The 20,968-nt window shown below is 42.3% G+C and overlaps 1 protein-coding gene across 2 annotated transcripts in view; it reads left to right on the top strand.

The window, feature by feature from the left end:
• The window catches only part of LOC100770560 (solute carrier family 5 member 4A), a 59,276-nt gene that overhangs the window by 25,671 nt on the left and 12,637 nt on the right, over window positions 1–20,968 (top strand). For both annotated transcript variants that reach the window (XM_035450967.1, XM_035450966.1), the window contains 7 exons: window positions 881–985; window positions 3,536–3,595; window positions 6,687–6,791; window positions 11,186–11,291; window positions 12,597–12,677; window positions 13,533–13,753; window positions 17,697–17,832. In XM_035450967.1, the coding sequence (XP_035306858.1) occupies window positions 881–985; window positions 3,536–3,595; window positions 6,687–6,791; window positions 11,186–11,291; window positions 12,597–12,677; window positions 13,533–13,753; window positions 17,697–17,832 (814 nt within the window). The remainder of the gene's footprint in view (window positions 1–880; window positions 986–3,535; window positions 3,596–6,686; window positions 6,792–11,185; window positions 11,292–12,596; window positions 12,678–13,532; window positions 13,754–17,696; window positions 17,833–20,968) is intronic.

Below are 20,968 nucleotides of genomic sequence, written 5' to 3'. Positions count from 1 at the left end.
AGTTTTATTCAGAGCACACAATCAACCAGGCATTGCCTTCCTGCTACTCTTTTTTGTGAAACGCGAGATTCTCAACTAATCCTAGAGTCACCAACCAGCTCCACCCTCCCATTCACCCCATCATCAAACACCTAAAAAAAAAGAGAGGTTGGAAAGAGGGGTAATACACAGAGGCAAAGACAGCCCTGCAGGACCTCACATTCTGATTCTGTTCTCAGGATGAAAGCTAGTCTCGGCTCATTGAAGAGCTTGCTCTGCTTTGAACTCCAAAGACAGGTGCTATGGCTGGGAAGATAGAGAGAATTCCCTCTGATGCAACTTTGGAGTCTGCTACTGACTCAAGAGTCAAGTTGCTAGTAGGAGATCTGGAAGTTTGAGGCTCCACTCAGAACACATAGCGAGATACACTGTTGTTCCCATAATGCAGGGTTTGTCAGTTTGTTTTTTTTTTTTTTTTTTAAATAAAGGCCTAATTGTAAGTATCTTGTACTTTAAAGGTCAGAGCCTACTATGGCCACACAACAATGTCACTGCCACACAAAGCACCTGTAACCAGTATGCTGTGACTATGAAACCAATGGGGGTGCTCCAGCACCTGTATGGTGGACACTGAATTTTAAATTTCACCTAACTGCAGATTTGCACATCTCACTCTTCAGATGTTTAAAAACCACTTGTAACTACTATTCACAGTGGGGAAAGTGTTCTTGGCTCATGGGCCAGAGAATAACTGGTAACAGATTAGTTTTTGTCCATGCATGATCACTTGCTGCTTTTGCTTCAAGAAGAAGCAACTGAAACATCTCAACACCTACCTGTTTCCATAGAGTCTTATTTGAGTCTTCTGAATCTAACCTTAGTCTGATTGCTTGCCTTGCAGATGGGTGCCTCTCTGTTTGCAAGCAACATTGGCAGTGGCCACTTTGTGGGCCTGGCTGGGACAGGTGCAGCTTCAGGAATTGCTGTTACAGCATTTGAATCACATGTAAGTGACAGCATTTTTTTTTTAATTTTAAATCAAGTTCATGTCTGGGTATTTTCATCTGGGTATATAGCACCAGTTTTCCTGGGAGTCTGTATCAGATGTACTCCTTCTGGTTTTTATTTTCCCCTCAAATAGTCCACTCTTTGTCCTTTAACACTTCTGTGGCCTCCTTCTTTTCATAAGTAGTTATTCCCACTAGGGATTTCATTTTTGTGCAATTCAAGTCTCACTTTAACTTGGTCCCCATAACTATTTGAGCTCTTATATCTCTTTTCTGAGATGTCACAGTGTATGTTCATTCCTGAACCAGAAGAAAAGATTAAAAGTAAAAGAAAACATGCTGGGTTAATACACTTGCCACACAAGCAAGAAGACCAATGTTCAGATCCCTAGAACTTACTAGATACTGAGGAGACATGGCAGCCCACCTGTGATTCCAGTGGTAGAGAAAAGGGATTTGGCAAACTGGCTAATGAGACTAGCCATATCTGTTAGCTTTTGGTATGATTAAGAGCCCCTGCCTCAAAGAGTAAGGTGTAAGAGCAATTTAAGAAGATTCCCAACATTAGCCTTGGGCCTCTGCACATATGTGTGCGCAGCATAGACACACTGAAAGGGATATAAGTAGGCCAGGCTTTTGGGACTTTAGTCCCAGCATTGGATGCCAGAGGCAGAGGCAGAAGCAGAAAGAGGGGCAGGGGCAGGGGCAGGGGCAGGGGCAGGCTGATTTCTGTGAGTTTGATGTCAATCTAGTCTACCCAGTGAATTACAAACAAGGGAGACCAAATAGTTAGACCCCATCTCAAAATAAGGAAAGAAAGAGAGAAAGAGAGAGATAATTAGCAGGAAGAGCAATGTCTCCGTCTTGACACAGCCTATGATCAATTGGGACAGACAAGTGTGCACTAACTGTGGTGTGGAAAGCACAGAGACAGTAGTATTTGCCATAGTGAGAGATCACACTGTGTAAATGTTTCCCTGTGCCTTTTTTCCTGCTAGGTTATACAGTCCCAAAGGGTCAGTATTAAACACAAGTACATTCCAGCAATGCTAAATGGACTGAGAAGATTATACACACACACACACACACACACACACACACACACACACACCAATAAATAAGAGCATAGGTCATGAGAGGGAGTGAGGGGCTCAGGAAAAGTTAAGTTGGACAGAGAAGAGAGTGGAATAGAATTGATTGGACTACAGTATGCATAGGCAATTCTTGAAAATCATTTTGAAAGAGAGATCACACAGGAGGTGTGTCCATCATAGACTACAGGGGTTGTTGGCACATACCATGAGGGTTTATGGATGCTTGTGCCGGAAGGATGAGTAGAAACCCAAGTGAGGCCTGAGGAGGCAGTGGCGCTACTTAAGGAATGAATGTTTTGAAAGATGGCATACCAAACCTACAGGACTTCATGACTGATCTGTCACCAGTCTACAGAAGCTGCATCCCTCAACTAGACCCTGAGTTCTTAAGAAGAGAGAACACGGACGGCTTCCCCCACCCATATCACTCTAGCACACAGCCGGGCACTTGGTGAGAGAGTCACACACACAGTTCAGGAGGAGCCTGTGTTTTCTCTCTTCTCCACAGTACACGCCAGAGCGCGAATCTCAGGAATCTGTTCTTGTTTTCCCTGTGGGCTCTGAGGATTAAACTCTGGATGTGACGAATATGCAGCTGGTGCTTCTGCCAACTAAGCTGTCCCACAGGCCCCATTTTATCTTTATCCTTTCTAATGTTTTTGTATATGTGAATATTGGGAGGATAGACAAAGTTAGACTATGGTGCCATTTTAAACAAACCACCCTAGATGGACTCTGGAAGTGACTTTGGGTCACTCACAAATGTTTTTGCCTTTCCGTTGCTGAAGGCTGTTTTGTTTTGCTTTTACCTATTTTTACCTCAGGAGCATACTCGGATTTTGGTGCAATATGCCTTGTGTCCTAGGATTTGATCTGATAGTGTCATGAACCGTACACCGAAGGCAAGAAGAAAAAGGCCTTTAATCCAATATTTATGGGTATCACATTGAGGACATCGGTGCCTTTGTAGCTTTTGACCTTGAATTTCTTTAATCTCGATGAAGCTCACATCTTTTCTGTATGACTCTTCATAATTCTGCTTATTAGACCTGCTTCACTAGGTGTGGTAAGAACAGTGATGCTACTCGTAGAGACGTCATAAAATCTGTACTTTAATACCAGACAATATTAATAGCTGTATTTGGCAAAGGCACCTCACCTGAGGATGGTCTTCCTTTTCCAAAGTTTTTTTTCCCTCAGTGCTTTGACATTCGTGTATAATTCTCCCATCTTAGTTCATTACTTTGGCAAAGGCTGCACAATTTTTCTTAGTCCAGATGAACTCAAAACTCTATCTTTTGCTTGTTTTTGCCAAATATTAGGTATTCTAGACATGTTATCTTAGACAGGAGCTAAGAAAAGTGAGGGGGTTTGTTTGTCTTGAGATTCAGAGGTCATAACATAAAGTCACAAGACAAACTCCTCTAACTCAATGCTGCTCTTGGTTTGTTTCAGTCATTTCTCTTTTTGCTGATTCTGGGGTGGTTTTTTGTCCCCATCTACATCAAAGCAGGGGTGAGTATCTGATTATCAGTTTACCTACTCGTTTTCCATGTTAAATCATGAAATCTGGGTACTTGGCTCTCATTGGTCCTGTTGCTAACAACATACAGAAGAAAAGATAACAAATTGCTCACCCATAGGGTCCCCCAGCGTAGAATGTGTGTGTTACCAGTTTAATCATGGCCTTGCCTAAGGATCACCATGGTAGACATAAGCCCGAGTCGGAAGCAAAGCTGGAGTCACTGGCATGTCTTAAGAGAAGTGCTTCAGTGGTGAAGCTTCAGTCTTGGGGGATAAGGCTGACTTCTTCAGCCTTAAAAAAACTGGATGATTGGAATCAATATCCGGAAGGTGAAAATCTTTCTTGGAGTATTTGGAGGTCAGTTAAAATTAAGGTTAAGTAGAGAGTTACATGGGAGAAGACTGGTAAGAAGCAGAGGTGTCAGTGGCACAGTGGGGTGGGTTCCCTTGTGGAAGTCCATGTGCATCCTTACTGGGGAAGGGCAATGAGAGCATGGCAAGAGGGGGCGGAGCAAGAGAAAGTAATAGAGGGGATACAGTCAAAGTATGCTGTATGCACGTGAAAACATCACAGCGAGACCCATTGCTTCATATAGTTAAAATGTGCTAATAAATATACAATAGCATAGGGCTGGAGAGATGGCCCAACATAGGGCTGGAGAGATGACCCCATGGCTAAGAGCAGTGGCTGCTCTTGCAGAGGGCCCTGATTCAATTCCCAGCACCTAGGGGCTCATATCTATCTGTAACTCCAGTCTCAATGTCTCCAACACTGTTTTCTGACCTCCTCAGGCACTGCACACAAATAGTACATGTATGTAGGCAAACACTCCTACACGTAAAATAAAAATTACAATGAAAAAGTTAATATATTCTTAGTATAATGGCTAAAATTTTAAAGTGATGATACCATTTAAAAATGTGTTCTAGAACAGGAGAGATGTCTTAATAGGTAAAGGAACTCACTGCCATGCCTGATCGCCTGAGTTCAGTCCTAAGGATCCATGTGGCAGAAGCAGGAAAGCTCCACACGCACACCTTGAGATATATATATTGAGATTCATATATACGAACATATATATGAAATGGGAAGTTCAGGGCTTTCAAGGATTCAAGGGTCGTGATCAGGTTCCTACTTCATGAAGTTTCACTTGTGTATCTGAATGGACAATAGACAAAAAGTTCATGCAATCTGAGGCTGGGACAATAGCTCAGCCATGAAGTGCTTGCCCTGCAAACATGAGGACATGAGTTGGATCCACAGCACCTATGTAAAAGTGTTGGGTATGACAGCACACGCTTGTACCCATCACTGAGAAGCAGACGTGGGCTGGTCCATAGGGCTTCTTAGACAGGCGGCCTAGTCTAATCACCAAGTTCCTGGCCAGGCAGAGGCCCTGTCTCAAACAGACAAGGTGGATGGTACCTTAGGGACAGCACCCATGGATGTGCTCCAGCCTACACACACACACACACACACACACACACACACACACACACACACACACACACACACACACACACACACACACACTCTCACATACATACATTCAAAATCTTGGCTATGAATGGCAGGGCATGCCTGTAATATCAGAATCTAGGAGGCCAGGGCACAAAGATCAGGATTGCAACATTATGTTTGGCTATGCATCAAGTTTGAGATAGTGTCTCAAGAATTAGAAATTAAAAGTTCATACTATCCAATGTGAGGCTCAAGGAAGGAAACAGGGAGGAAGGGAAGCCACTTCTTGGTTACTTGGGACATGTATGTTAGCAGATTAGGGGTAAAGGCAGTATGAGCTTTGTAGTTCTAGGGTCAGGATGCTCAAATCCTCCATAAATGGAGCAAGAACTACAGAGGGGGGCCAGAGATGGAGAATAAGACTATAATGAATTAACAGTGTAACTGTGTCATGTGTGTGAGTCTGTGTGTCTGTATCTGTGTGCATGAGTGTGTGTCTGTATGTGTTTGTGTGTCTATATGTGCATGTAATTGTGTATGTGAGTGTGTGTGAGTGTGTGTGTGTGTGTGTGTGTGTGTGTGTGTGTTGGTGTCTATAGAACAGACATGCAGATATGTGCAGGTTGATCAGGAGGGAGACCTGGGTGAGACTCTCTGTGGGCATCCGGCTCTTTGGAAACAGCCTTGTATAGCTTTGAGGATGCCTCAGTGAACAAACACCAGGATTCAGATGGCCTTTCTTCAGCATGGTTGTGTGAAAACCCACCCTGGGTGAGGAGCCCCTCCTTCGCACTTCTGCAGATAGTGGAAATTTATTCGTTCCTGATCTCTCCATGGAAACATGTTATCCTTGGTTCAAGAGTGAATGCCCCAGAAGATGCCTGTGTGTTCTTGGCTGTAGCTTGATATATCTTCAGGGCTGCTCTTCATTGGTGATATACTAAGAATCCCTCATATTGTTTTTGGCAAAAAGGGATGTGTATATGTGTGTGTGTGTGTGTGTTTATTAACTTTTTTATCAGGAGAGATTAAATAATGAGCCTAATTACTCTGAAAAATACAGAAAGTTGCATTGTTTATTCTAGAAGTCCCATGAGCAATCTCTAACTTCAGTAAAGAAAGTCCAGACTTAATATAAATCTTATTTTCAATAAAGGGGATCATATAAATACATGCTAAATTGCATACTTGCATTAGTCTCAATAATCAATTTGTTTTATAATCATATTACAATTTATTATTTACTAAATATTATTTCTGCTGTACTGTAGCATTACTAGTAAAAATAAAAATGATTTGTTGAGTATCATCTGTGTGTATTTGGTGATGTTGTAAGTACTTTACACTTTTGCATTAAATCCCTACTTCAAGAAAAGGGAAATTCAGAGACTGTCTTTGCCAAAAGTGTTAACACCAGAGTCCAGCAGAGATGGCCATCCTGCCTCCACTGCTTGAGTTTATTCCAGCATTGTCACTCTATTGGGGGCACTGTGCCTTTCTCACCTCTGTGTCCCCAAGATGTCATGCTTAGTGCTTAGCTGTCTGAAGCCATTTAGCAAATGTAAAACCATCTGAATGCACAAGGCTGGTGGTAAATTCCTGTTGACATCTCCTCTGCAGGTGGTGACCACGCCAGAGTACCTCAGGAAGCGGTTTGGTGGGCAGCGCCTCCAGATCTACCTCTCAGTTCTCTCCCTCTTCATCTGTGTGGCTTTGACAATCTCGGTGAGTTCCCTGCCTCCTGGCATTGGAGATTCCACAGTTTCCCTGTTGGGGGCAGCTGCTGAAATCATAGACTGTGGATAGCACTAGCAGGGTTGAAACTTCCAGATGCCTTCAACTTCCTGGGGTTTCTCTCATAAGTCTGCCTGGGTGGGAAAACTCTCAGAATATCCACACCCTAGAGCATCAAACTTTCACATAAGGAGAACCACAAGAGTGTAACTCCAACCTCTGAGAGCATTTCCTGTGTGAAAATGCAGGTGTGGCCACAGCAAATGTCAGTCATGACAGTAGTAATGTCTGCTTCCTATGGGTGCCTCTTGGCTTCTGCCCTGCCCTCTGCACAGCAACTTCTTCATATTTTCTCTGAGCCAGCTCTGACTTATATTTTTCTTTTCAGCTTAATTACCAAATAAGAAGGGAAGTACTTTGTATCATTAAACTGACTTAAGTTTGCTTTATCAAAGACTGCCCTTGTAAAACCTGTATCATAAACGAGTGGAAATCATGTCTGATGAAAGACAAGAGGCATTTGAACTTTGAGCAGCACTTGAAGAGAGAAAGAGTAGTCTATTTATCCGTATGTATCAATGCCTACTAAAACATCTGAGTTCATAGCTGGGGCACATGTCAGTGTTTAGGATAGAAAGTTGCCTCAGCTCTTCTGTTGGGCTGGGTTACTGTTACAAGTGAACCAGCTGCTGGGCCCAGATCCTATGGACTTTCCTAATGCCATGGGAGCATGATTGAGCTGTGCTTCATGTTAACAAAGATTCCCAAGCAACAGGAGTTATCACGCATCAAGGAGAAGGGAATTTTCACATTAATACTCGGCTAGTTATGAACATGCAAGCAGAAGTGTACCCTGTACAACCAGGAATGGTGCTAGTACCTGACAGGTGGACTTAGAAATGGCTTTTTGATTCAGCATTCCCCAAGGTGGGAAGGTTAGAAGAAGCATAAGACTTTCTTGGTACCAGAGACTTTGTGTTCACGTGTTCTACAAATAGATAAGTCTTGTTAATCTCTGAGGTCCTTTCAGACTTCTACAGCTTTATGGTTCCAAAGATCATGAGTGTGTCCCGAAACTGAAGGGCATCAGTTACAGGATCCCTTGAGGGGTTTGTCCTTTCGGGGTGCATGGCTCTGGGTGGCAAATAAGGAACTGGATAGAGATAAGCTGGGTTGTGTGCAAGGAATCCACGCACACGTGAGTGTTTTCCATGTGTGTCTGTAATCAGCTGATGACACAGCCTCAGTCCTTTTATGCCTAGAAGGTTAAGTCATGAGTGATATTAATGATGATGATTAACCTTAGAAATGTTTGTTTATACACGAATTCACATGGTAGCCAATTCCATCCTGGCTACTTATTAAACAAATCATTACAAGAACTTAAGATGGAAGAGTTTTCAGAATCTCCCCTGCCAGGACCGAGAAACGATTGATCCTGAGTTACAACCTCCAGAGACTTGAACATTGAGACTCATTAGTGATGTCCTGTAATCCCCAAATATTTTAGGTCAGACTTCTAAGAAGTACTGCTGTGATTCTGGAAAACAACAAAACTGGAAATTAACCACTACTTTATTGAGATATTAGCAACTGTTTCAAAATGGCCTCTTTTAGCAAACGAAAATCCCATGTCATTAAAATTCCTCTTTATTAGAAACACTCCTTTTTCTCAAAACTTTTCATTACTTTATTTTTAACTAGTTAGTTAACTTGCCTACCCATAAATTTATTATTTCTAAAGAAAATAGGTTTTTTTCACACAATGTATTTTCATTACGGTTTCTGCTCCACCAGCTCTTCCCTGATGCTCCCAATTAACAACACAGACCCTTCATTTTCTCTCTCATTGGAATAAAACAGGCATCTAAAATAACAATGAGAAGAAAATAAGAAAAATAAAATAAAACCAAACAAGTCAGAATAGGATAAAGCAGAAAACAGAGCCAAAGAAAATACACGAGAAACACATAAAGAAACTGAGGCCCGCACATTTGCACACACAGAAAAGCCACTAAAACACAATTGGGAACCATAATATATCAGGAAACTACCTGTAAGGAAAAAGTTAAAGAAATAATGCTCAGATGTAACACTGTAAGACAGAATAGAAAAGAAAAACTCTCCAAAAGTACCATTGGGTTTGTATTATTTTGGCCATGTACCACTGGCCCAAGTCCTCATAAGTGAATGCCTGCTGGTTTTGGGTGCTATATATAATTCCAAGGCCTCAGTTAAGGTTTTGTTTCTCTTTGCTTCCTCTCTGACCTTATGCCATATAGATCTTATAGCTGAGGTTGATTCCTCCCACCCTTCTATTAAGGATCCCGTGGACATACCCAACACTGTATTTTGTCTGGAACATGCTTGCTTTCTTTAAATAAAGATTCGTAGAGGTTCACAACTCGTCCCGCCAACCCTACCATCTTACAGAAGGATTTCTCTATATTTCCATGTATTCCAGATCTGTATTTTTAGGTAAAGTCCCATCATAGCTGTAAAGCAAAGTGTCTAATGATATGACCTTCAGACACACTGAACAAATGAGCTAAAAATTACCACGTGGTGACTGTTTGATGTCAAACCAACCCCCTAAGCCTCCTCCTTTCCCAAAATTTGGCATGATTGTAGGAACAATACCTAAACAATCTTTTACATTGCTAAAGGATTTCCAGAATGAAGGAAAAATATTAGTTCATTTATCTCTTGAAGTAGACCAGTCCCATATAAAATTATAAGTGTGTGTGTGTGTGTGTGTGTGTGTGTGTAAAAGTTCTAATTAGTAAACAAGAATACTAATACTAATTTTAATCCTGAGCATGGTGGCATACACTTTTGATCCCATCACTTGGGAGGAGAGGCAGGTGGAGCTCTGAGTTGGAGATCAGCCAGGGCTACATAGTGAGAGCCACTGCCCCCAAAGGGCAGAATTCTAACATATATAAATAAATATGAGAGAGAGGAGGGAAACTGGGAAATAGCTCCATGAGTAACAGTGCTTCCTGTGCCAGCATAAGGACCCAAGTCTCAATACCTAGCACCCAAGCAACAATCCAGACATGGTCATGTGTCTAGGCAGACTTTCTCTGTCCCAGCAGTCAGTTCTGTCCTGCCAGCCTGCTCCCCCCCACACACACACACAAAAAAAAATCACACAGAGACTTATTATTAGTTATAAGTGCTTGGCCAATAGCTTAGCCTTGATACTAACTAGCTCTTATATCTTAAATTAACCCATATTTCTTATCCATGTTCCATCACATGGTGGTACCTTTGTTCAGCACGGCAAGTTCACCTCCTGCTTCCCCTGCATTTCCTTCCAACTCCTGTGACCCTGCCCTCTTCTTCCCAGCAGCCTTTCAGTTTGGCTTTCCTGCCTAACTGCTTCCTGCTGAGTTATTGTCTAGTTAGCCCTTTATTAAACCAGTGAGAACATCAAATATTCACAGTGTACAAAATGATCGTTCCACAGTACATGTACTTGACTGCAACCGAAGAGCTTGGGGGACAAGGCAGGAGAAAACAGGTATCAGTGGGCTTGTGTGCCACCTGCCTATCTGTAGTTCTCTGAAAGATCCTTTCTCAAGGAAATAAGGTGGAGAATGATAGAGCAGATCATCTGATATTCCCTCTGCCCTACACACACACACACACACACACACACACACACACACACACACTACACTATATTTTTTAAAAAGACTAGATATTTTACTCCATCACAGTCACAGATTCCCATAGGTAGCTAATGAGCGTCCCTAATCCTCATGATACATCAAATTCTCAGGCCGTGGCACCTTATTTAATAAGGGCCTCAATAGAACAATGAACTAATTGCTTTGAAGATAAGTGATGAGTGAAACTGCTGTTTGAATATTGATGGAGGATATCTTTATATGTTCTTCTCTTACTGGTTGATGAATAAAACACTGTTTGGCTAATAGCCAGTAGAGGCAGGAAAATAGGTGGGGCTGGGAGACAAGGAGAATTCTGGGAAAGGTAGGCAGGGAGGGACACTATGAGGAGATCAAGAGGAGAGGATGCATCAGGCATTCTCCAGTAAGCCAAGACCATGTGGAAATACATAGATGAATAGAAATGGGTTAATAATTAAGACAGAGCTACCCAATAAGAAGCCCTAGTCATTGGCCAACAGTTTTATAATTAATATACTGTCCCAGTGTTTATTTGGGGCAGAAGGGCGGCGGGACCTGGTGGGACAAGAGAAAACTTTGCAACAGAATATCTTCCTGTGGAATATTTATGTAGTGTCTTCAGGGGTCAATAGGAGTTCACCAGGAACAGGGTGGGACATGGAGCCTTGAAAAAAAGAAGCCAGAGTCCTGAAATGCATGCCTCTCCCGTCTTCACTGTTCCCTTTCTAGTCAAACATATTTTCTGGAGCCATATTCATAAAGCTGGCCTTTGGGTTGGACCTTTACCTGTCGATCTTCGTCCTTTTGGCTATCACTGCTGTTTTCACAATCACCGGTGAGTCTTCTGTGTCCTTGGTTGAGTTGTGCCACCTCCTGCCGATCCCACCTACGTGTGTGCATTTGTGTTTGTGCCTGTATCAAACTGCAGAAAACATGGCCACTGAATAAGATATTCAATTAAAGAAACAGTAATATATTCCCACACTAGAGAAGAAAATGGTTTTACTAGATGGCTTGGCACAGAGACACCAGTGCAATAGGAGAATTCAGAGGATTATTTAGGAAAACTAAAGTGATATTAAACTTTTGTCCAGGGCTGGAGAGGTGGCTCAGAGGGGCTGGAGAGATGGCTCAGAGGTTAAGAGCAATGGCTGCTCTTCCAGAGGTCCTGAGTTCAACTCCCAGCAACCACATGATGGCTCACAACCATCCGTTATGAGATCTGGTGCCCCCTTCTGGTGTGCTGATATACGTGGAAGCAGAATATTGTATACATAATAAATAAATAAAATCTTAAAACAAATTCATAAAAAAACTTTTGTCCTCTCTCCTACTTAATGTTTGTAAATAAACATAACAGTGAAACTATACTGCAAGAGAAGCTTTGAATCAGACAGGTACAAGACAGGGGCTGTGCCTGGTGTCATGCCCTATTGTTCCAGATTTAATGAAGCTGAGACAGGAGGACTGAGAGTTCAAGGACAACCTGGGCTACAGAGCAAGGCCCTGACAAGAAAGAGACAAAGGTAGCGGGATAAGGGAAGAGGAGTTGAGGAGAAGGGAGAAAAGGGAGCAGAGGGGCAAAGGAAAGAAAAACAGAAGAAAGAATAAAGCTAGGGGAAGAGGAGAACTAACGAAGGACATACTACAGAGATAATGCTGTGAGGACAGGCTTATTTAGGTATGGTGGGTCACACTTGTAATCCCAGGAACTGGAAACTGAGGCAGATGGATTGCCAGGAGTTCAAGACCACCATGGCAAACCTATGGATTCAAGGCCAACTTTGGCTACAGAATAAGAGCCTGTCTCAAACAAAGCCAAACTAAGCATCAAGCTTGTGATTCAGCCAGGAGCTTTTTCATTTTCTTGCTTTGTTTCTTGGTTACAAAGTCTAAGCTGCCCTGTCTGTCTTTAGACTGACTCTGGACCTCAGAGGACCTTGAGGCTTGCAACCTTTTTGTCACAACCTAGCAGGCAGCTGGACTAATGGGTTCACTCGTGGCAGCCAGGGACTTTGACTGGTTCTTCCTGCCATTTTTAATGTTTCTTTATACATTTGGGCTGGAGGAGAAGCCAGTTCAGAGGGCAAATACATAAGTGCATGGAATTAAACTCTGCTTACTTTCTTGGTCTCCACAGGGGGCTTGGCATCTGTGATTTACACAGATACCCTCCAGGCCGTTATCATGCTGGTTGGATCTTTCATCCTCATGGTGTTTGGTAAGATGGGATTACATCTACAGATCCCTAGGTTCTTGTTTCTGTCTGTCTGTTCATTATCACTTCCTCTAAATTCTCCTGGGTCATGTTTTCCTGTCATTTATGTAATTTCCACCATGGAAATATTTGCCTAGCTTCTTCCTTGTTTTATTTTGTCAAGAAGAAATGGATGAGTTTATTTTGTTTTTAAAAATTGCTTTTGGTTAATTATGCTATTTAACCTCCATTTCTTTGTGATCAGAATGGATGAACCCCCTTGGTTGATCACTTTAGAGGAATATTGGTGCATTGGATTGGAAGTGCCTTTAACCCCAGCACTGTACTCTGGAGGCAGAGGCAGAGGCAGACAGACCTTTGTGTTGAGGCCAACCTGGTCTACAGAGTGAGTTCCAGAACAGCCAGGACTACACAGAGAAACCACATCTCAAAAATTAAATTAAAAATCAATTTCAAAAAGCAAAACCTTACTAAAATAAAAAGCTTTTGATTTAAATATTAGAAAATTCCAGATAACTATCAACCAGTTGTATTGTTTTATAGAACAATCTATTAAAAGGAGACGCTCTCTGACTCTCCTGCCTGTTCACAGGACCCTTTTCCTCCTCCTGAGTTGCTCATCCAGTCTTGACATGAGGGTTTGTGCCTGGTCTTGTTGTGTCTGTGATGCCATGTTTGGCTGATGTCCCTGGGAAGCTTGCTCTATTTTGAAGGGAAATGAAGGAGCAGTGGGTCTGGGGATGGGGGGGGGTTGTCTGGGGTGGGGGCACTGAGAGGACTGGAACTATGGGAAGCTGTGGTTGGGATGGGTATCAGGAGAGAAGGTCACTGAGATTTGCATGGACTCCAATTTTGCAGCATTTATTGAAGTTGGAGGCTATGAAAATTTTACAGAGAAGTACATGAACGCCATCCCTTCTGTCATCGAGGGGGACAACCTGACGATCAGCCCAAGCTGCTACACTCCTCGGCCAGACTCCTTCCACATCTTCCGAGACGCTGTCACTGGAGACATTCCATGGCCGGGAACTATATTTGGAATGGTTACTACGGGCATGTGGTACTGGTGCACAGACCAGGTAAGTGAGTAAGTGTGTGTGTGTGTGTGTGTGTGTGTGTGTGTGTGTGTGTGTGTGTGTGCTTGTGTGTATGTCTGCTTGTGTGTTTTGGGGTAGGGACTTTCGTCGCTTCGTCTCATCTCATACAAAAGCATCTAGGTTTTGGTTTCTATGCACAAACATCATTTAAAATAGATATTTCTATGAAAAACAGATACCTGGTGTCACACCCTATGTTGTATCTTGTCACGCAGAAGCAAACACAGCAGACTCCTTCAACTAAGTGTTTCATTATTGGTCAGATTCTTATGTACAGAAAGAGTGGTCTGTGAACCGTAAGCACAGACGTGACCTTAGATCTCACTAGAAATCAGTGATCTCAGACCCTACCCTATCTTTTATTCAGTTCAATTTTAGAAAGAAAGCAGGCTAGGAAAGCCAGTAAGCAGAAACCTCCATGGCCTCTGCTTCAGTTCCTGCTTCCACGTTCCTGTCCTGGGTTCCTGCCCTGGTTTCCCTCGGTGATGGATTTATATAAGCTACAAGTTAAAATAAAGCCTTTCTTCCCCAAGTTACTTTTGGTCATCATCTTTTATTATGGCAATAGGAAACCTGACAACAGAAATTGGTACCAGGTCATGTAGTCTCCCTATGATGGGTCTGGCTGTGCATTTTGGGGAGGACTGTGGTGGCATTTAAACTTTGGGCCAGAAAACACATTTAGTGCTCAGAGCTTGGTCTATTCTGTTGGATCTTGGAAGATAAGGATGTGGAGAGAAGGCAGACAATAGAGGCCTGCCTTCTGAAGTTCCAGAGAGAAGCTTGAGAGTCCTTTAATATTTGATATTTTGAATTTAGCATCATTGAGATGAAACCTTTGCTTTACTAGAACAATGGATGCTGGTCAGCTGGGGCTGAGGAATCAGCTATGATTAAGACGTGACCAGCACCACTGAGGTGAAGTCTTCTGCAAAATCTTCCCTTAGGGTCAACACACAGAAGCTGTGGCCCAAAGGCAATCAAAGGTGTACCTAGTGCTGGCAGCAAAACTTAGTGACATGTAATAGATTTCTAGGTGGTACAGGTTTTGAAGTCATAAAGGGGTTGTGGAGAGCTCCACACCTTTTGGTGAACATTTTGGTGAAGGTGCAGCCGTAGTTGCAGTAGAAGCCCCAGGATTGAAAGAATCATAAAAAGAAGTGGAGGTTTGGTATGATGTGGAAAGTCAGAGTCCCCCAAGAGTGGCCAGAGTAATGATACTGATGATGGTGCAGTTCAGTTGCAGTAGAGAATCCAGTATCATGAAGCTGCCAGGCTCACAAGATGACCACCAAGGATAGAAGCAGGAGTGGGGCAGAACCTGCTTGAACCTGGCAGTCAAGAGGCATATGCTTCCATCTTAGGAACTCTCAGGATTTCTATTTCCTGGGAGGAAACACCGAGACCACACAGCTATTTGGCGAGAAAAGTGTTTATGCAGTTTACACTTCCACATCATTGTTCCTCACCAAGGGAAATCAGGACAGGAACTTAAGCAGGACAGGAACCTGGAGGCAGGAACTGATGCAGAGGCCACAGAGAGTGCTTACTGGCTTGCTTCCCATGGCTATCTCAGCCTGCTTTCTTGTAGAATCCCAACCACTAGCCTAGGGATGGAACCACCCATAATGGGCTGGGCCCTCCCCCATTGATCACTAATTGAGAAAATGTCTTACAGCTTGATCTCATGGAGGCATTTCCTCAACTGAGCCTTGTTCCTCTCTGATGACTCTAGTTTGTGTCAAGTTGGCATAAACTCAGCTAGTACAGCTTCAGATGGCGGGTCCAGTGGAGAGCTGCTGCTAAAGCTATTTGGAGCCCAGAGGATGATGAATAGGCCCCAGGCATCAAGCGCTGAGCTTGTTATACCCTTGACTTAGTTTTGCTTTGGTCTGATTGTGATTCTTCCTGCTCAGATAAGAATTACATGCTTTTGATTTTTTTTTTTTTGGATACCAAGGTCAAAAGTCTTCAGAATTTTAGAGAGACTTTGAATATTTTAGAAACTTCATACTTTAAAAGAAACTTTGGGGAGGAGCTGGGAAGAGGGGAAACCATAATCAGAATACATTGTATGGGAAAAAAATAATTTTCAATTAAAAATTGAAGGAAAAAGGAGACTTAGAAAATTTTAAGATACCAAACTTTCTTCTTTTTTTAATTTGGAAACAATCATTTTACATATCTATTCCCCCATTCCCTCTCCCTCCCAGCCTCCTATACCCTCTACCACCCTCCCAACCCACTCCCCACCCAATCCCCAAGGACAGCTAGACCTTCCATGGGGGAAATCATCAAAGTCTGTCACCTCATTTGAGGGAGGGCCTAGGCCCTCCTCTGTGAAGATACCAAACTTTTAAAATGTTTGGAAATCTTAAATGCTGTGGGGTCTAGGGGATAAACAAGAAAGGAAAGGTTATAGATTAACAGTAACGCCTTAGTGTGTCAAGTTGAAAGGGAGTTATTTTGCTGCATAGTTTTGTGCCAACTTGATACAAGCTAGAGTGAACCTCAATTGAGAAAATGCCCCCACCAGACTGGCCTGTGAAAAAGCCTATGATGTATTGACTTGGTTGAGGATTGATGTGGGAAGTTCCAGTTCACTGTGCACAGTGCTGCCTCTGGGCTGATGGTCCTGGATGCTCTAAGAAAGAAGGATGAGCAAGCCACGAGGAGCAAGCCAGGAAGCAGCATTCCTTTGTGGCTTCTGCCCTACTTCTTGGCTCCAGGTTCCTGAGTTCCTTCCCTGGCTTCCTTCAGTGGTGTAAAATGAAATAAATAATTTCCTCTCCAAATTGCTTATGGTTGTGGTGTTTTACCACAATGGAAACTCTAACTAAAGACAACCAATCAGAAGAAAGCATCCCTGGTTTTGACAACATTTTTAGAAGGAAATACCAAAAAGTCATGGTTTTATGAGGAGCTTGGGATATACAGCAGTAGAGCATCTGCGTGGCATACCCACGACCCTGGGGGGAGAAAAGAGAGGTATACAAGATGCTATGGAAATGTTGTATAAATCTTGCTTTTCTACAGAACTCTTAAGAGATTTGCATAAATTCAGTAGGAATTTAAAATTATATGCATTCTTCTCTGAGGATCATCACGACTAAACATGATTCATAGCTAGGAGTTCTCAGAACATTCTGAAAATCATCTACATGAATGTCTGAGTGACCTACTCCCTGCCTGATTATTGTGTTCCCACAGCAACAGGTATGACTAGTCAAAGAGGCAATTACCACGTAACAGTAGGAAGATCCTGATGATGCCTGCATTATTCAATCCCAGCTTAAAACACAACATAGGTCAGGGTTACTACTGATCGGCACTGTTGCTGTTACAATGCAGCCTGGACACTCTATGCATTCTCATGAGTATAGGCAGTGCTTGTCACAGTACACCTGGAGAGGTCAGAGGGCAACCACAGGTGTCAGTCCTCACATTCCACCTGGGCCTCTTGGTCACTGCTTCATGCACCAGCCTATCTGGCCAGCAAGTTCGCAAGGATTTTCCCGTCTCTGTCCCCCGTTAGCCATAGAGCACTGGGATTGCAGACACGTGCCCTGGTTTGTGTGGGTCCTGTGGACCCAAACCTGAGTCCATGGGCTTTCACAGTTTTACCCACAGAGAGATCTCCCCTGGAGATTCTAAACATAAATAAACTATAGCCAACATGTATTGACTTCCGTATACCGAGAGTCTTTCATATATTGCCCGTATTCAGAATGTTATGAGAGGGGTAAGACAGAAAAATGAACCCCACAATACACAAATTAAATGGTGCTTCAAATCATAACGTTCTTCCAAAGCCCATTATTTGATGACCAACGCCATCATTTCTTATTGAAGTTTTAAACCCTGAAAGGCAGCTTGGACATCATTTTCTAGTTGTCTCCCTCACGGTATTGTGTCTTCCTGGCAGGTCATTGTGCAGCGCTGCATATGTGGTAAGAATATGTCCCACGTGAAGGCTGCCTGCATCGTGTGTGGGTACCTGAAGCTGCTGCCCATATTCTTCATGGTAATGCCAGGGATGATCAGCCGCATTCTGTACACAGGCAAGCCACGGGCACACTTACTCTCCATTTTATGCTTGATTCTTATAAGTGGTTTTTAAAAAATATTTTATTTATTTATTATAACACATTCTGCTTCCATGTATATCTGCACACCAGAAGAGGGCGCCAGATCTTATTACAGATGGTCGTGAGCCACCATGTGGTTGCTGGGAATTGAACTCAAGACCTCTGGAAGAGCAGTCGGTGCTCTTAACCTCTGAGCCATCTCTCCAGCCCCCTTTTAAGTGTTTTTAATTGCTTGCTTTATTTTCTGTGTATGAATGTTTTGCCTACATGCATGTCTGTATTGCATGCATGCCTGATGCACGGTTATAAGATAGCATCAAATCCTCTGGAACCCGAGTTATGGATGGTTGTGAGCTGCCATGGGGATTCTGGGAACCAAACCCAAGTCCTCTGCAAGAACAGCAACTGCTCTTGATTGCTGAACCACTATACTCCAACCCCAAGTATTTTTAAGATATAGAAAAACCTTAATAAAAAACAGGAAACCTGTTCTAGGTAGGAATAGAAGGAGAAATCAAGGATGAGAAACAGCTTGACCAGGGTGTTAGAGGTGGAAAATCAGGCATATTTGCCACTGTTTTTCTGTATACTCTGTGTCCTTTAAGACATTTGAAACAGTGAGTCTTTTTTTCAGAAGTTTAGAGAATACAGTGGAAGGGACACTGGGGTGTGGTGGGATTTGTATAGGATGAATTGGTGAGGTACTGGTGGTGAGTACCGGGAGGTAACAAGATGGACCTGTTTCATGGATCCCGGAAACAGGTGGATTTGAATAGCTTTCCTCTGCTATGGAAACAAGTGTTGGTGAAGAACTAATTTCTGAAAAGATGAGGGTAATTACACATTTGAATTTTTCTTTTTATTCTTTAATTGAAAATGGATTTTTCATACAATATACTTTGATTCTTTCTCCTCCGCTAACTCTCCCCAGTCCCTCCCCATTTCCTCTCAGATCTGAATCCATACCCTTTTCTGTCTCTTAGAAACAGGCATCTAAAGAATAAGATAAAATAAAAACAAAAAAAATTAGAATAGGACAAAACAAAGGAATGGAGAAGAGCAAAGTAAAAAGCACAAGAAATGACATGGAGACACAGAGACACACAAGATTGCACACACAGGAATTCCATAAAAAACAAAATAAATGGGGCTGGAGAGATGGCTTAGAGGTTAAGAGCACTGACTGCTCTTCCAGAGGTCCTGAGTTCAATTCCCAGCAACCACATGATGGCTCACAACCATCTGTAATGAGATCTGGTGCCCTCTTCTGGCCTGCACGCAAATATGCAGACAGAACACTACATACATAATAAATAAATAAATCTTTAAAAATAAATAAATGAATAAATGGAAGCCATAATATATATTCAAAGGACCTCTAAAGTAAAGTCAAAGGACCTTTCACATTCAGTGAAGAATTGTGCTGTTATTTTGATGGGGATTTCATTAAGCCTGTAGTTTGTTCTTGGCAGGATGGAAATTTTTTATTACATTAATCCTACCCATCCATGAGCATGGGAGATTTTTTTCCATCTTCTTATATCTTATTCACTTTCTTCCTTCAATGTCTTAAAGTTTTTATCATTCAAGTTGTTCACTTGCATGATTAGAATTAGCCCAACACATTTTATATATTTTGAATCTATCATGGATGGTTTTGTTTCCTTGATTTCTTTCTTAGTCCCTTGTCACTTGTGTATAGGAAGGCTACTGATTTTGTGAGTTAATTTTGTATCCAGCTACTTTGCTTAAGTGTTTAGCTGATATAGGAATTTCCTGATAACATTTTTAGGGTCACCTATACTATCATAAACCTGCAAATAAAGATATTTTGAATTGTTCCTTTGTAATTTATAGCCCTTGATCTCCTTCACATGCCTTATAGTTCTAGCTAAAACTTAGGAACTATCTTTAGTAGGTATGGAGAGCGCATACACTTGCCTTATTCCTGATAGTGGGAATGCTTTGAGTTTCTCTTTCTTTAAGATTATGTATATTGTGCTTGCCTGACCTTGCCTTGGTCACTAGGAGGTCAGATGCCTGCCTCGTGGCAAGGAACCAATCAGAAGTTAGCTGGTAGTGCTATGCTTTATGGCTCTGGGTCTGCTTTACCGACAAGTGCACAGCAATGATGTGCAGAGCATAGCAACCACCCTGGAAGGGCCTATGGGCCATAACAACCAGTTGACCAATCAACACAGGGCAAACCCTCCAAGCCTGGAGGCACACCAATCCTGAGCCTGAGCGTACCTCTAGACACTCCCCTTACGCTGCCCTATAAGATCTTTATGTCGGGGCTTCGCCGTGTCTTTTCTAGCCATCTACCATGATGGATGGATGAAAGACCCGAGCTAATATGGGGTTAGCTCATTAAACAACTACAATAAAGCCTCGTGCTTTTTGCATAAAAAAGATTATGTAGATTATGGGCTTGCTGTAAATTGCCATTATTATGTTGAGGTATGTCATTTATATCATTTTCTAGGAGAGTGGTTCTCTACCTGTGGGTCTTGTCCCCTTTTGGAGCCAAGTGACTCTCTCACAAGGGTTGCCCAAGACCATTAGAAAACACAGAAATTTACATTGCAATTCATAACAGTAGCAAAATTACAATTATGAAATAGCATAAAAATAATTCCATGCTTGGGGTCATCATGACAACATGAAGATCTTTATTAAAGGGTCTCAGCATCAGGAAAGTTGAGGACCACGGCTCTCAGGGTGTAAGATCTTGTCAAAAGCCTTTTCTGCATCTAATAAGATGATGATGTTTGAAGGTTTATATGGTGGGTTAATTTTTAAAATTTGTATGTGTTGAGCCATCTCTGGAACTCAGTCATGAAGTATACTTGATTATGGTGGATGATAATTTTGTGTTTTCTTGTATTTGGTTTGCAAATATTTTTACTGAGAATTTTTGCATCAACATGCATAATGGAAACTGGTCTGTAATTCTCTTTCTTTGTTAGGTCTTTATGTGGTTTGATTATCAGTGTAACTCTGGCCTCATAAAATGAATTGGGTAATGGTTCTTCTCTTTCTATTTTTGTAAACAATTTGAGGAGTGGGCTGGAGAGATGGCTCAGCCATTAAAGGCTAAGCTCACAAC

Source organism: Cricetulus griseus (assembly GCF_003668045.3).
Source record: "Cricetulus griseus strain 17A/GY chromosome 1 unlocalized genomic scaffold, alternate assembly CriGri-PICRH-1.0 chr1_0, whole genome shotgun sequence".
NCBI lineage: Eukaryota > Metazoa > Chordata > Mammalia > Rodentia > Cricetidae > Cricetulus > Cricetulus griseus.
The sequence above is the reverse complement of the archived record's forward strand: the minus strand, read 5'-3'. Positions and strand labels throughout refer to the sequence as shown.